Here is a 13,925-nt window from a genome sequence, read left to right on the forward strand (position 1 = left end):
AATTACTATAATTTTATTCTTCTCTGTTATTACAAACTTAGCTTTGCCTCTACTGAAACTTTTAAGAAATACTTGGTTCCATTCATAGGCATGATACTTGGAGAATATAACGACTTACATGCTTGTGTTCTAATTGCTTCATTAATTATATGAAAGATGTAAGGTAGGTACCACAATCCCTAGGAGCTCTCTGCTTTCCATCACCCAGGGACAGGCTCATGGACACTATGCTTAGTGCCCCTAGTGTGTTCACACAGACTCTGAAATGCACCTTTTATAACTTCCATTTTGTTTTAACTTTCCGATACTTCGTAATAGTCTTTGAAAAATGTACATACACATTGGTTATTGGGATTTATAGAATATTTGCTAGACGTCTTTAGTTGCAAATTGTAAATGTACCACACCAAGCAGATTGTAAATCTACAAATCATTTGATCTAAAGCAAACAAATATGCCCAATGGCCTGTGATGGGACACTAGATAGGGTAGGATTTGAGTTACTACAGAGAATTCTTTCCTGGGTGTCTGGCTGGTGAGTCTTGCCCACATGCTCAGGGTTTAGCTGATCGCCATATTTGGGGTCGGGAAGGAATTTTCCTCCAGGGCAGATTGGCAGAGGCCCTGGGGGGTTTTCGCCTTCCTCTGCAGCGTGGGGCACAGGTCACTTGCTGGAAAATTCTCTACACCTTGAAGTCTTTAAACCACAAATTGAGGACTTCAATAGCTCAGACATTGGTCAGGGGTTTGTTACAGGAATGGGTGGGTGAGATTCTGTGGCCTGCGTTGTGCAGGAGGTCAGACTAGAAGATCATAATGGTCTCTTCTGACCTTAAAGTCTATGAGTCTACCAAGACTGTGTATGGATGACCAGAGCACACCCCTGTGGCATAAGATATCAGCTGGTATAGATATGAATTTATTTGAAGAGAACAAACTTTGTAAGATATTTATGTTTTAGAAAGGGTCCTGACTTAAAAAGAATGTAAGGAAGCCTTGTTCAGAATCAAAGAGAAATAATGTTTCGTGATATGTTATCATCAAGAGCCACAAACTATGTCATAAAAGTGGGTTTTTCTTTATACCCCATCCCCACCTCCCCTTTGCAAAAAGTGCTGGCAATTTCCTTATTAAAAGTGATTTCTTTTATAAGCACTGTATAGTGTTCATTCTTTAAACTTTTCAGAGAACATTGATGACTGGAAAAAAGTTTTACAAAAGATTTTTTTTTTTTTTTTTTTACATCTAATCCATCATTCCACTTAAAGGCGCAAACTTTGGTTGTTCCTTAAAGGCTTGAGATAGCATGAGCTGCTTTTGAGATGTATATTGCAAACATTTTGTATCTAAATGCAAACCTTATAATAAACTTTTTGATACCATTGGTTTATAAACGACAACATATTTTAGGTATCATTAGAGGAAGGTTATCTGATGCCAGAACTAGTTGCTAAATAAGAAGCCACTTGAGTATGGAATATTTATACTGGGGAATTAGTTAGTTACCTGGCAATGCTTAAGCAAGTCCTTGCCCAAGACAAGAACCACCTCTTTAAAGGTTGTTAAGAAGGAGGGACAATAACTTCTTTGATGACTTTTTACATTAAAGACTCTCTTAAAGAAGAATTTAAGTTTTTTTTTTTAATTATTTTGAGAGCTGAAAGACCTTTACTGGGACATAAGAGTGTCTGGACTTGTTTGAAGCAGAATTTCAACTCCTATTAAACCATGATGGAACTAAAGGGAAACCTCAGAAACAGACTGAACAAAAAGAGAGTTTAAACTCTCAGCTGTAAAGGTGTTCTAGGAGTTCCCGTCACAAAAGTAAAGGCAATCAGAACTCTGTTGCATATGCATTAACATATTGCATATTCATGAAGTGAAGATGCTTCTAAAATCAGCCCAGGAAGGTGTTGAGCCAATGAAAGGATGAGAGCAGCTGATCTCCAAATCCAGCCAACACCTGAAGGTGTGCTTGCCTCCTCCAGTAAAACTGTGGAAGGAGAAGCATATCAAATCTCTGAATTCAGCAAACCAAACAGCCAATGCAATCTGCTCCTCTCTCAGCTCTAACAAGTTCATCTCATCTCAAGCTAACAAGCGGCAACAGCAGTAAAAAGGCAGCAAGAACAAAGAAGCATCAACTTTCTAGTTCAGTCCTGTTTCTGCAATATGATGATGACATCACCAAAACTTCAACATGCATAAGTGAGATGGAGTTTGCAAAAGTGCTGCCAAGAGATTAGATTTAAATTTTTCTTGTAATGATTTTAATGGGATATTGAAATGCTCTTGTAATTTAAGATAGTAAAAGCTCCTTCTGGTAAACATCAGATTGTTAGACTATGTATTCCTGGAGAGCTAAAAAGAAAAAAAGAGCTGATTTAATTTGAGTTTAAGTCTCTTAATATTCATTCATTGTTTGCCTCAAGACCACATCTGGAATGGCTTCTTTTAAGTAACTGAATTTAAATACTTTTTTTGGTTTCCTAGGACAAATTAAGTCCACTCACCTTTGCCCCTTTATAAACTGTTCAGGTTATCCATGAAAAACCAAATAGAAATGAAATGAAATTCCCTTGCCTTGTTTCAGTTATCTATGATACACTGAGACAGGATTGATTTGTAATTTTGGTCCAAAGTTATTTAGAGAAGAGGACCCTCACCAGGATTGCCCTTTAAGAGAGAGTCTATCTGTTGCAAGTTCTCCACAGAGAAGAATAAAGGAACTTATAATTGAAATAGCCATTGTTTGTGTTCTTTCTTTCTCTCTTTTTGTCACAGTTAATAATTGTGATTATTGTGCTCGTCTTTGCTTGTTCTTGGGCCTGGCCAAGAATCCCATGTGGCCAAAATAGCAGGAGTCACATCCCTGAACTGGCATTGAAAGACGACTGTTGAGATTTGGCTCCCATTTCTTGTTCATTTAGACGATACATTTGAGTAATTTTGGGGATAAAATAACTTGGCACTCAACAACTTGAACCACCCACTTGTACCCCACAGCCACCTACTCGTGTTGACGGGTGTGCATTAGAGTAAAGCTTCCAGACCTATCATAGTCACGCGGTTACAGTACAATCTTGCAGGGTCCTGCCAGCTAGTCTTAATAAGATGTTGTTAGTGTGCTGAGCATGTGAATTGTCATGATAATCATAGTCTTTTAAAAACGTCCCTCTCCTATCGTCTTGCTTTAATAGATTAGCAGTGAAAGGTTACCGTTGTCATGCTTCAAAAGAACATTGATAAGCAATTACTCTTTTCACAGCTAGCGCAAAGCTTAGCTTTCAGAGACTGAGGGAGACAGCCACAGGCTGCCTTCCAAGGACCTCCTCATAAGTCCTGATATAAGGTACGGGAGGGGGTGTGGGGGGGAATTAGGAAGGGTGTTGTTGATGAGGCCAAGTGCTGCAGCTCCTAGGCAGTTGCGAAGGCTTGTATACCTTAGACAGGTCCACAGGGCCTTTCAAATTGTGCTGGGGGCCATGGAGCAGCCCAGGATCAGGATGGGGCAAAGGTGACTTAAAACTACCTCAGCCCCCACACTTCACCTTGGGCTTCACCTCTTGGAGTCATAGCACGGAACCTCACCCCATTATTTCAGTGGGCCCATTTATGGGGTAACGTGCTACTCAGCATGGCCAAGGACTGGTCTACACTAGAAAGGCGGGGCGACCCAGCTACCCCTCAGAGATGTAGTTAAACTGGCCTATGCTCCAGTGTAGACAGTGCTAGGTCTACAGAAGATTTCTTCCATTGACCTAGCTACTGCCTCTCAGGAAGGTGGATGTGCTACAGTAAAGGAAGAATCCCTCTCAAGCCGTGCTTCTGTAGCGTTTCTAGCGTAGACATAGCCTAAGAGTGGCAGAGTTTGACCCTAATGAGAAACCAAAGAAACCCAGGAAATAAATGTATTAGAGGAAAGACTCACAGCTATATTAACAAGCTGGTTTTCAGGGTAGTGGCTCAGCTAAGCAAGCACACCCAGTGTTCTTCAGTTAGAATTCAACTGAAGGCACAGAAAATGATGAGACCACCTTTGTCAGCTTGTCTATTTCGACAGTCAGCTCTTGGGGGCAGGGGCTGTTTCTCTTTAAGAGTATGTACAGCGCATAGCACAGTGGGGCCCGCTCTGTGCTGAAGCCGCTAGGGACTACCGTAACACATTAATACCACCAATTTATATTCACCACAAAATTCCCCAAAGAAACCACTTTTACAATTACAAACTAAAAATCATAGGTTTTTTTTTTTTAAAGTTCCACCTCCGGGTCTGGAAAGTGACGATTTGCCCTACATCTGCGTGTTTATTTCCTTCAGAATTCCACAGGGATGACAGGAGTGTCAGAATCCAAGATTCCCGCCCTCTGCTCATACGCGTGTAACCCATGCCCACTTGGTGTGGTGCTCTGTCCCCGTCGGGTGGGGGCGGAGTCACATAGAGGTTGATGAGCCTGCTATAACCTAATTTCAAGCACTAGAGGCTCATGCATTAAGATACGGAGGCCCCATCCCCGATAACGATGACCCACCCAGGAGCACGGCATTACACATGCAATGGGTAAGCTCCAGCAACAAAAGTTTCCCCCATGCTCCCTGATGACATAACCTGAGCTGAACTGACTACCTTCCGCCACAGCTCATCTCCAGGGCTCCTTCATTCCTTAGCCTCTCTCTTTGAGGGTGGCCATTAGTGCCACCCTGAGATGGTGGCTTCTGTAGCCAAGGCAGACACCAGATGTCTTATCCCTTTAAAATCATTCCACAGCCATCCGGTAATAAGAGCTTCCAGTCATTACAGCCCTGGGCTGGATTGGAGCAATGAAAAGCCCCCTATTGCAGTCCTGTCTGAAAGTAGCACAGTCCTAGAGAGCCTGATTTTCAGAAGCACTGAGCAATAGCGCTCCCAAGGAGTTTAGGTAGAGTTGTGGGTGCTCAGCGCTTCCGAAAATCAGGCCCAAATTCCTTAAGGTCTGGGAGCTGCTCAGCATAGATGCGGATAAATTGGAGAGGGTTCAGAGAAGAGCCATGAGAATGATTGAAGGCTTCAAAAACATCGCTTATCGAAGAGCCTAATCTGTTTAGTTTAACAAAGAGAAGGTTAAGGGGTGTCCTGATCACGGTCTATAAGTACCTACATGGAGAACAAATATTTAATAATGGGCTCTTCAACCTAGCAGAGAAAGATATCACATGATCCAATGGCTGGAAGTCAAAGCTAGACAAATTCAGACTGAAAATAAGGTGTACATTTTTCACTGTGAGAGTAATTAGCCATTGGAAAAATTTGCCAAGGGTCATGGTGGATTCTCCATCACTGACAATTTTAAAATCAAGATTGGATGTTTTTGTAAAAGATCTGCTCTAGGCATTATTGTGGGGAAGTTCTCTGGCCTGAGCTATACAGGGGGTCAGACTAGATTGGGGTAGGGAACCTTTTTTCTATCAAGGGCCGTTGACCCACAGAAAAAAATCAGTCGTGGGCCACACATAGAGGTTTGGGGCTTCCCCTAGGCTCCGGGGTGGGGTCAGAAATGAGAGATTCTGGGAACAAGAGGGGGCTTGGGCTGGGCTGCAGGAGAGGGTGAGGGCTCTGGCTGGGGGTATGGGCTCTGGGGTGGGGCTGGAGATGAGTGGTTTGGGGTGAATGAGGGGGTTCTGGACTGGGGCCAAGCAGTTTGGAGTGTGGGAGCGGGCTCAAGGCTGGGGCAGGGGGTTGGGGTGTGGAGGAGGTTCGGGTGCAGGCTCCGGGAGGCAGTCTGGTTGCGGGAGGGGTCTCAGAGCTGGGGCAGTGGGCTGGGGTGCGGGCGGGGGTCTGAGAGGGCGTTAGGGCATGGGAGGGGGTTCCAACCTGGGGCAGGGGGTTTAGGGTGCGGGCTCTGGCCGGGTGGCACTTACCTCAGGCAGCTCCCGGTTGACAGCGCAGCGGGGTTAAGGCAGGCTCCTTGCCTTCCCTGGCTCCGCACTGCTCCCAGATGCGGCCGGCATATCCGGCCTCTAGGGGAGGGGCCAGGTGGCTCTGCATGGTGTATGCTGCCCGCACCTACAGGTGCCGCCCCCCGCCATTCCCAGCCAATGGGAGCTGTGGAGCCGTGCTGAGTTTCCCTGATCGCCCCTGCACCTAGGGGCCACAGGAACAGGTTCGGGGCTTCTGGTCCACGGTGCTGGATTAAATGAAGCAGGCCGTAGGTTCACCACCCCTGGACTAGATGATCACAATGGATCCCTTCTAGCCTTGGAATCTATGAATATGAATGGCCATCATATAAAAGGATCTGAGTTCCAGGGTCAAGAATGGTGCAAAGGCAGCATGCTTAAGCAGAGGAAGGGAAGAAGGAGCACCTCACATTGATTCCCGTCCAGTGGATGCATGAAGCAGCAATAAGTGACTCAGAAGTTTCGGCTCCTCTTTCCTGGAAGGAAAGTCACAGCATGGGGCCTTTGAAGGAGAGGGGGAGGAGGAAGAGGTAAAATGCTAAGATCTACCAGACTCAACGAAAGACTTGGGGTAGCAGCAAACCTCTGGGAAAAGGGAGGTGCTGAGAGGACTGGTTAGAGGCAGGCAAACTGCAGGTGAGGTCTGTGAAAGCTTCCTACACACAGCAATGTCAATGTACCTCAATCCTAACACTCCCCTGCTATACCAGTCATGGCCCCCTCCCCAGCTCTGCCAGTGCACCTCAATTTTAACTCACAGCCCCCCACCCCCGCTATTCCAGTCCTGGGCATCTCATCCCCACCTCTCTGTTTGTGCTGCAGGTCTATTTGTTACATCTTAAAAAAAAAAGATTCATTTGTGAGATGTTTAACACACAAATACAAATGCTTCTCTCTGACTGATGTTCAGACCTTGCTAGGGTGTTGTTACAAGAAATTACACAGATAAAATCTCACCATCACCGAGCCTTTTGTTGTCTAGTTTAAAACACTGAGCCGAGGAACCTTTTTCTCATCTCTCTGCTACTCAATTTGGGCCAGAACATGGTCCCACTTGAATTACCTGCAGTTTTGCCATTGATTTCAGGAGAAACAAGAGTTTGACCCTTCCAGACCAGTTTGTTTAGTCTTCAGGAGAATCCTTTGTTGGTGTTGGGTTGCTTGAAAAGATGAATTCAGAAGGACTTGCCCCCTTCACCCCCAACCCAGAGCTATCAGAAACTCTGAACATGGAGAGAGTGGTCTGGTGGCTAGCACAGGGGTTGAGCATCAGTACTCCTGGGTTCTTTTCCTGGCTGCGGGAGGGAATGTGTCTGGTGGTTAGAGCAGGTCCACATTCCTATGTTTTATTCTTGACTCTGCCACTGGTTTAGCTATATGACTTGTTCAAGTCACTTGATCTTTGTGCCTCTGTTTCCCTGCCTGTTTCCTGATCTATGGCTTGTGCATTAATTATATTGATTGCTTAAGAATTCCAGTTATCCCCTGGTGGTTTGACAGGTATTTGTCCCAAGATCAGGCTCTATGGGCTACACTGCAGAATGGGATTAATTCTTCCCTACCCCACAGGAGTGTTGTGGGGGTTAGCTAAGAAATATTATTATACAAATGCTATTGCTCTAAGTAAGGGGCCACAGTACTTATGCTCACAAAGGCTAGATCCTTTGTGCATGTGGCCTTGGGCACTCTCTGGTACGGGGAGGTCCCCCTTAAAGTCATGTGCATGTGGCCATGCAGCTGCCTATTAAACCCCATGCAGCGGGAAAAAATAGAGGGAACACTGCTCATAACCCTGGCTACCCCCCAGGAAGCGTCACAGGATGCTGTGAGATTTAGTGTGTTAACAGAGAATAAGGATAGCCCCGTGGTTAGGGAACTTGCCTAGGACTCAGAAGAACTAGGTCCAGTTCAGTGCTTCAGTTGCTACAAACTCCCTGTGTGACCTTGGGCAAGTCACTTAGTCTCTCTCTGCATCAGTTCCCCAGCTGTAGCCTGGGGATAATAGCCCTGCCCAGAGGGCAGTGCGAATACATACATTAAAGAATGAGAGATGCTCAGATACTACAGGAATGGAGGCCAGATAAATAGCTAAGAATAAAAGATGTTGAGCTCTTTGTGTGTAAGGAGCTACAGCAAATGCCTCCAGAATGGATCTGAAATAAATGGACTGAGAATCTAGATAATCTTCCCCATAGGATTATGAACTATTTTAAGAAGGTCAACGTTGGGGATGAAGCTACTTGATAGTGACTCTCTACCCAGATAGTGTGTGATCCCCCTCTAGTTTGAGGTTCAGTAAGTACCTATTTAAAGCATACTAGCTCATATTTATAGCATCTTTCATCCTAAAGGAGCTCAAAGTGCTTTCCCAACTTCCCACAAATACAGTTCCTAGATCACTTCATCAGCCTCTGGTGCAGCCACCTCTAGCATGGTGGTCTGTGGCAGTTGTTTCACAACAAGCAGCAACACCAGTTAATATAGGAACCAGAGAAAAATCTTATTTCCAACCGAGACAGCAGAGTGGGGGATCGGAGAAAGCAGAATGTAACTGCTGGAGCTGGAATTCAGCAGGGAAATGGGACTAACTCGCCTGCTCTGGAGATCACTTCTAAAGGACCTTTGCTGATCAGGAGTGGTTAGGTTCTTCTCTCATCTGACCCACCAGATTGCCATTCTTTGTCTAGCTCTTGCTGCTCTATGGGTTTGTTTCCAGCACCATCACTCTGATGTTTCAGCTTGAGTGGCCAGTGACTCACGCTGAGCCCTGTGCTCTCTGACTTTCAGTGGTTGTTGAGCATAAGCCATTCACAAGGCAGGGGGACATACTTTCCAAACGACCTGTCTGGAGAGGATGTTCGCTGGTGTCTCTCATATCAGTGGCCAGCTGCCTTTGTAGCTTCTTAGGGGAGAAAAGGATTTTAGTTACCTGGTGCTGCTCTTCAGGGTCTAAATTTTGAGGCTCAGATCCATTCGCTGCTTTTGCACAGGAACTAGTGTCTGTTCACAATCCATGGTGATCATTGCTGGATTAAATAATCCGATGCAGGGATTTTCTGCTGGATACCGCAGGCTCTCGTCAAGGTCAGCCAGAAAAATAAGACGACCAGGTAACTGCTCAGAGGCTTCTTGTTTAGCAGCTTGGCACCCAGTGGGCCTCAGACCAGGGGCAAGGCCATGGGAGAGGCAAGTGATGGCCGCATGTCCCTATAGATCAAATTAGAGGTGGGGCTTCACACTCAGTTGGTGCTCTGCAGACGCACGATCAACTTGTACTGAGCACTCGCCTACATCTGGCTAGCAGGGCCCATTCATTTGCTCTCCCAGGAGGTCTGCACCGTTCAGAGTGCTGCATCACGCTCACCTGTCCACATGGACACAACCACAGAGATCTCCACCGCCTCCCAGGTGCTCTGAACTCTCATTGCATTTCTGCACATGGCTACAGCCCCTCCTAGGCCACCCCACTCCCTCCTCCTCCCCACTAGCAGAGGCTGATCCTTCGCCTGCTGCTGTTGCAGCAGGATGAAATGGGGAACCTGACTCCCAACCCTTGTATGACACAGCCCTGACCCCCAATGCTTCTCCGCTGCCTGTAGCAAGTGGGCTGTTGGTCAGACCCTTGCCCTGCACTATTACTACCTCTTTGCCTGACATCCCCACCCACATTCTCCCTCCTGCCCTTGAGAGTGTTTCCGCTGCTGTCACTGCTCTATATCGTGAGAGAGCTGCATGAATGGCCTGTTATAGATATTACATGCTGTTGTAACACGGTTGGAGGGTGGGCTAAGAGGGGCGGTGCTTGGATCTTAGAATGGGGTGGGATGGGAGCTCTCCAGAGAGCATCTAGGAGATGCAGGAAGTAGTGCTGGCAATTCCGTAGCTGGCACTCCTTCCTGAGTTAGTATTGAGCCAACACCCCAGCAAGGTGCAGGCGGGGGAGGGTGCTGTGTTATGGGAGGCACCATCTTTCAGGAGAGGTGGAAAACCCAGGATCTGTTCCTTTGGTATCTTTGATCTCATGGTACTTTTCACATAAAAATGCCACTGATTCCCGATGTTCTGGCAAAATTCTAGCTATTGTCTTCCTAAAATTCCCCTTTGCAGTTTCAGTGGGATGCCGAATTCTCCTTAGCACTCTGGCTTATACTGTTGGGTAGGTTCACATGTGCTTCTAAACAGCTGCTGAATTCCATTCCAGCACTGCCTGTGTTTCAGTGGTGGGTGGACTGATCCCTCTCAATCTTTTTCCTACCTCACAGGCGTCTTGTGAAGCTTAATACATTTATAAAGCACTTTGAGCTTGTTGAATGAAAGCTGCCGGTAACTTTATAGAAAGGCAAAGAATTCTTAATAATACTCTCAAACAACAACAACAAAATCACAAAGCGTTTATCTAGGACTGTTCATCCTTAGATCTCAAGGCGCTTTCAGTAAGCCCCTTTTGCAGAAAGGGAAACTGAGGCACAAAGTGACTGGAACAGAACCCCTGTCTCCCAGTCCAGGGCTCTCTGCACATCACCACGCAGTTTCCCTGTCAGTGTTTTTTCATATGCAATGATACAAGCCCTGGGAGGAGAACAAGAGGTGCTAAATGTTCACACCTCATCCTTCTGGATCCAATTGAAGTGCTCTGTGAGTGAGGTGCAGGCCAGGGGATTGGGAAGCTCAGTCCTGACTGGAAACCCGGGATTCCCTTGGCTCTTGCCCGGGATGCGGTGGCTCTGATTGAGTAGCTTTGGGGTTCTGTGCTGCAGTTTGCTGGCACCGGGAGGTCTGAGCATCAGTTACTGCTGCACCTCCTCAGAATGAGTAACACCGTGAGGTACTGCTCGTCCGCAGCAGGCTGGTGTCACGGCGGGTACGTTAAAGGGTTCCGGTAAAGCGATCGCAAAGTGACACTGTTTCTGGAAAGGTTTCGGGGGGAGGTGAGGGGGGGATGCTAAGGGCACAGTGCTGCTCCCCAGCTGTTAGTTAGCGTGTCAGCCAGCCAGCATCCTGGGGGTGGGCTCATAGATGCACGTGGTGGTAGGCTGGGGCGGGAGATGCGTGGATGTGTGTGTGTGTGTATGTATACTGTATATATATATACACACCACTGTGACAGAGACACTGTGGAAGAGTCACATATCAGAGGAAGCCTTGCTACTGACAACACACCCTCAGGTAGGCAATTGCTTGATAATACCAGCACTGCTTCTCTTTGTGTCAGTGGGGAACAGAGGACCACAAGGGCTCTCGCTCTCTCTCTCTCTCTCTCTCTGCATGCAGGTGCTTCTTCAGATCAGGACATCCTTTTAGTATAAAGACAATGGGAGAGGCTTTTGGTTTTACTGAGATTTTTCCCCCATTTAAAGGGTTACAATGAATATATTCTCTTTAAGGAGTTTCTCTGGCTGAAAGGGACTGAAAGATCAGACCTTGCTTAAGATGCTAGTTTGGGTGAGTGGTTCAGAAAAAAAAGTTTTGCCTTCACAATCCAGTTCCCTAGAAAATCTTTCTTGGACCTAATTACATGAAAGACCAAATGCAACTGGAGATGGAATTGCTCAGCGTATCGAAATCTACTAACCCTGTGGAAAAACCACATCATCTTCTTAGTAATGTGTCTATTGATTTTTACCCTCCCTGTTATTTCTATTGATATTTATCAGACAGGTATCATTTACATGACTGCTCATTCTAGACATAAATATTTTGCCGGTGCCTGATCCTCAGTTGAACAGAATGGGGGATTTTTTGTTAGCTAGCTTTAAAAAATAAATTGCTATGAGCTTTGTGCAGTTATTCCCAGGAGAATTTCTTTGACCCAGGCTCAGAATTCCCTCAGTCATGGCACCATTATTTTCCCCATTCAGTATTTCTACCTCATCTAATTTAAAGCAAGAACAAGAGAGATCACTAACTTTGGAACTTGACTGGAGGGTGTTCTCAAAGACATCTGAATTAGGAGCAGTGCCTTGTCCTTTTGAAAACACACAAAAAGGTAAACAGAATATTCTTGCAGTCACCTGTGCAGGACAAGGAGAGGTAGGAATGACAGATTCAACTGGGTTATACTGGAAGGAGAAACCTTTTCCCAATGCTCTGCCTCTAAATTGCATTTCTGAATCTATAGATTTACTGCATCTTATAATTTGGCCAATTATGACCAATTGCACAATTTAGTGAATTAACAAGAGGATGCACTTGCTTTTCTGCAAGCATCATATAAACTAGAGGAATCTATGGCCAATAAAAACCTTCGCTGAAATCTCACAAAAACTAGAAATATAATTTTCTTCTTATCAACCCATTCTCACCAAAGGAGTGTGATGTCAGTAATGTTTGTGAACTGCTTTGAGACACTCTAGAAATGTTAAATATTCTTATTATTTTGTATACATACGTCTTTTAAAACAGCATTTTCTGTTTTAGGAATCAGATTCTTCCTTGCTTACAGGCAGGCTAGTCATAACTTTATACCTAGCTTTGGAAGGGAGATTCAGAGAGCAAAACTGCCCGTGTTTTAACTGGTTTCAGAGTAGCAGCCGTGTTTTAACTGGTGCCAGTGGGGGGCACTATTGGACAATGTTGTGGCTATTTGCTGAAATCAGCGGGACACATTCACTGTGACTCACAGAAGCTGACGTCTGCAAGCCACAGCGTGTTCAGACCAAGGGCCTGATCCAAAGCTCATTCAAGACAATGGGAGTCTTTCCAATTGGGCTTTGGCTCAGGCCCCACTTCGGTGTGTGTGCGTGAATGAATGAAAGAATGTTATGGCTGGATTAACTTTATAAATGGAAACGTTAGAGAATGCAGGGTACAATTCTTTGTCACGCCCTGGTATGGAAATCACCCTTTTCCTTGTCTGTTAGCTCAGTGAGAGCATGACTGATTCAGTACCACTTCACCCACAGGGCAACAGCTCCACACGCACCAACAAAGCTATCGAAAACTGATCATATTGTCGCTGATTCTAACTTTTATGGCTATTGATTCTGCTGAAGGAAAACTAGACCATCCAGCCCATCCCAACTCCCCTGTGGGATGGTTCCCACCTAGACATGGTGTCCAGACTCATGTCCCAAGCCATGGGGCTTCTGCCACGTCCTTAGGAGATCACTGAGCAGCCAGTGGGGGAAGGGATTTTGCGCCCGCTCTCACAAACGCTCAGTATAAAAGCATCAGGGATTTCCCCAAAGACACGACAAGAGGGCAAAGATCCTGCCACTTAGGGTGACCAGATGTCCTGATTTTATAGGGACAGTCCCGATTTTTGGGTCTTTCTTATATAGGCTCCTATTACCCCCCACCCCCTGTCCCGATTTTTCACTGTCTGGTCACCGTAGTGCCACTGGTTCTCTGCCTGGAGAAAGTGCAATAGAAACGGCCTATGAGAGGAATTATTCTGTCTTTAGTACTGCATTAGGCTTATCTGCAGCGTGAAGTAAGACTAGCTCTGAGCTGAAGAGTTCCTGGCTGGCTTGGATACAGTAGGTCACAGGAACCGGTTCAATCTTGACTTCTTAGTTTGTTTCACAGCAGTATTACCAACTGGCAACATATTTTGACCAACAAGGTGCTTTCTGAAATGTTATCCGATGGGGAATTTCTTCCTAGTATCTTGCTACTGATCAGTTTGTGCCCTGATGCATGAGGACCGATGGGCCTTGTAGTTTTTTGTTCTAACCGGCCGGTACTATTCTTAGTCATCTAAATGTTTAATCCATTTTTGAATCTTACTAACCTATTGAACTCAACAACATCCTACAGCAGCAAGTTCCACAGGTTAATCATATGCTGCTTTTTAAAAATAGCGTATTCTTTTATGCCTCCCTTTCCACTTGTATTATATGGGGAAGAATTATTAATGGATGTGCTTGATTGATCTAGTGAGCTGTGCTCAGTACAAGTGGCCTCAGTATTATTCATAATTTTATATACCTCCAACATGCTCCTGTCTGGAACCACAGCTACCCCTCCAATAGCCAGACTCCTAATAT

General features: G+C 45.6%; 1 protein-coding gene across 1 annotated transcript in view; it reads left to right on the plus strand.

The window, feature by feature from the left end:
* Positions 1-11,006: 11,006 nt before the first annotated feature.
* PNOC (prepronociceptin) overlaps positions 11,007-13,925 on the plus strand; it is a 42,623-nt gene continuing 39,704 nt past the window's right edge. Inside the window, exon 1 of the mRNA XM_054023256.1 lies at positions 11,007-11,103. Within this exon, the coding sequence (XP_053879231.1) occupies positions 11,007-11,103 (97 nt within the window). The remainder of the gene's footprint in view (positions 11,104-13,925) is intronic.

Source organism: Malaclemys terrapin, chromosome 3, assembly GCF_027887155.1.
Source record: "Malaclemys terrapin pileata isolate rMalTer1 chromosome 3, rMalTer1.hap1, whole genome shotgun sequence".
NCBI lineage: Eukaryota > Metazoa > Chordata > Testudines > Emydidae > Malaclemys > Malaclemys terrapin.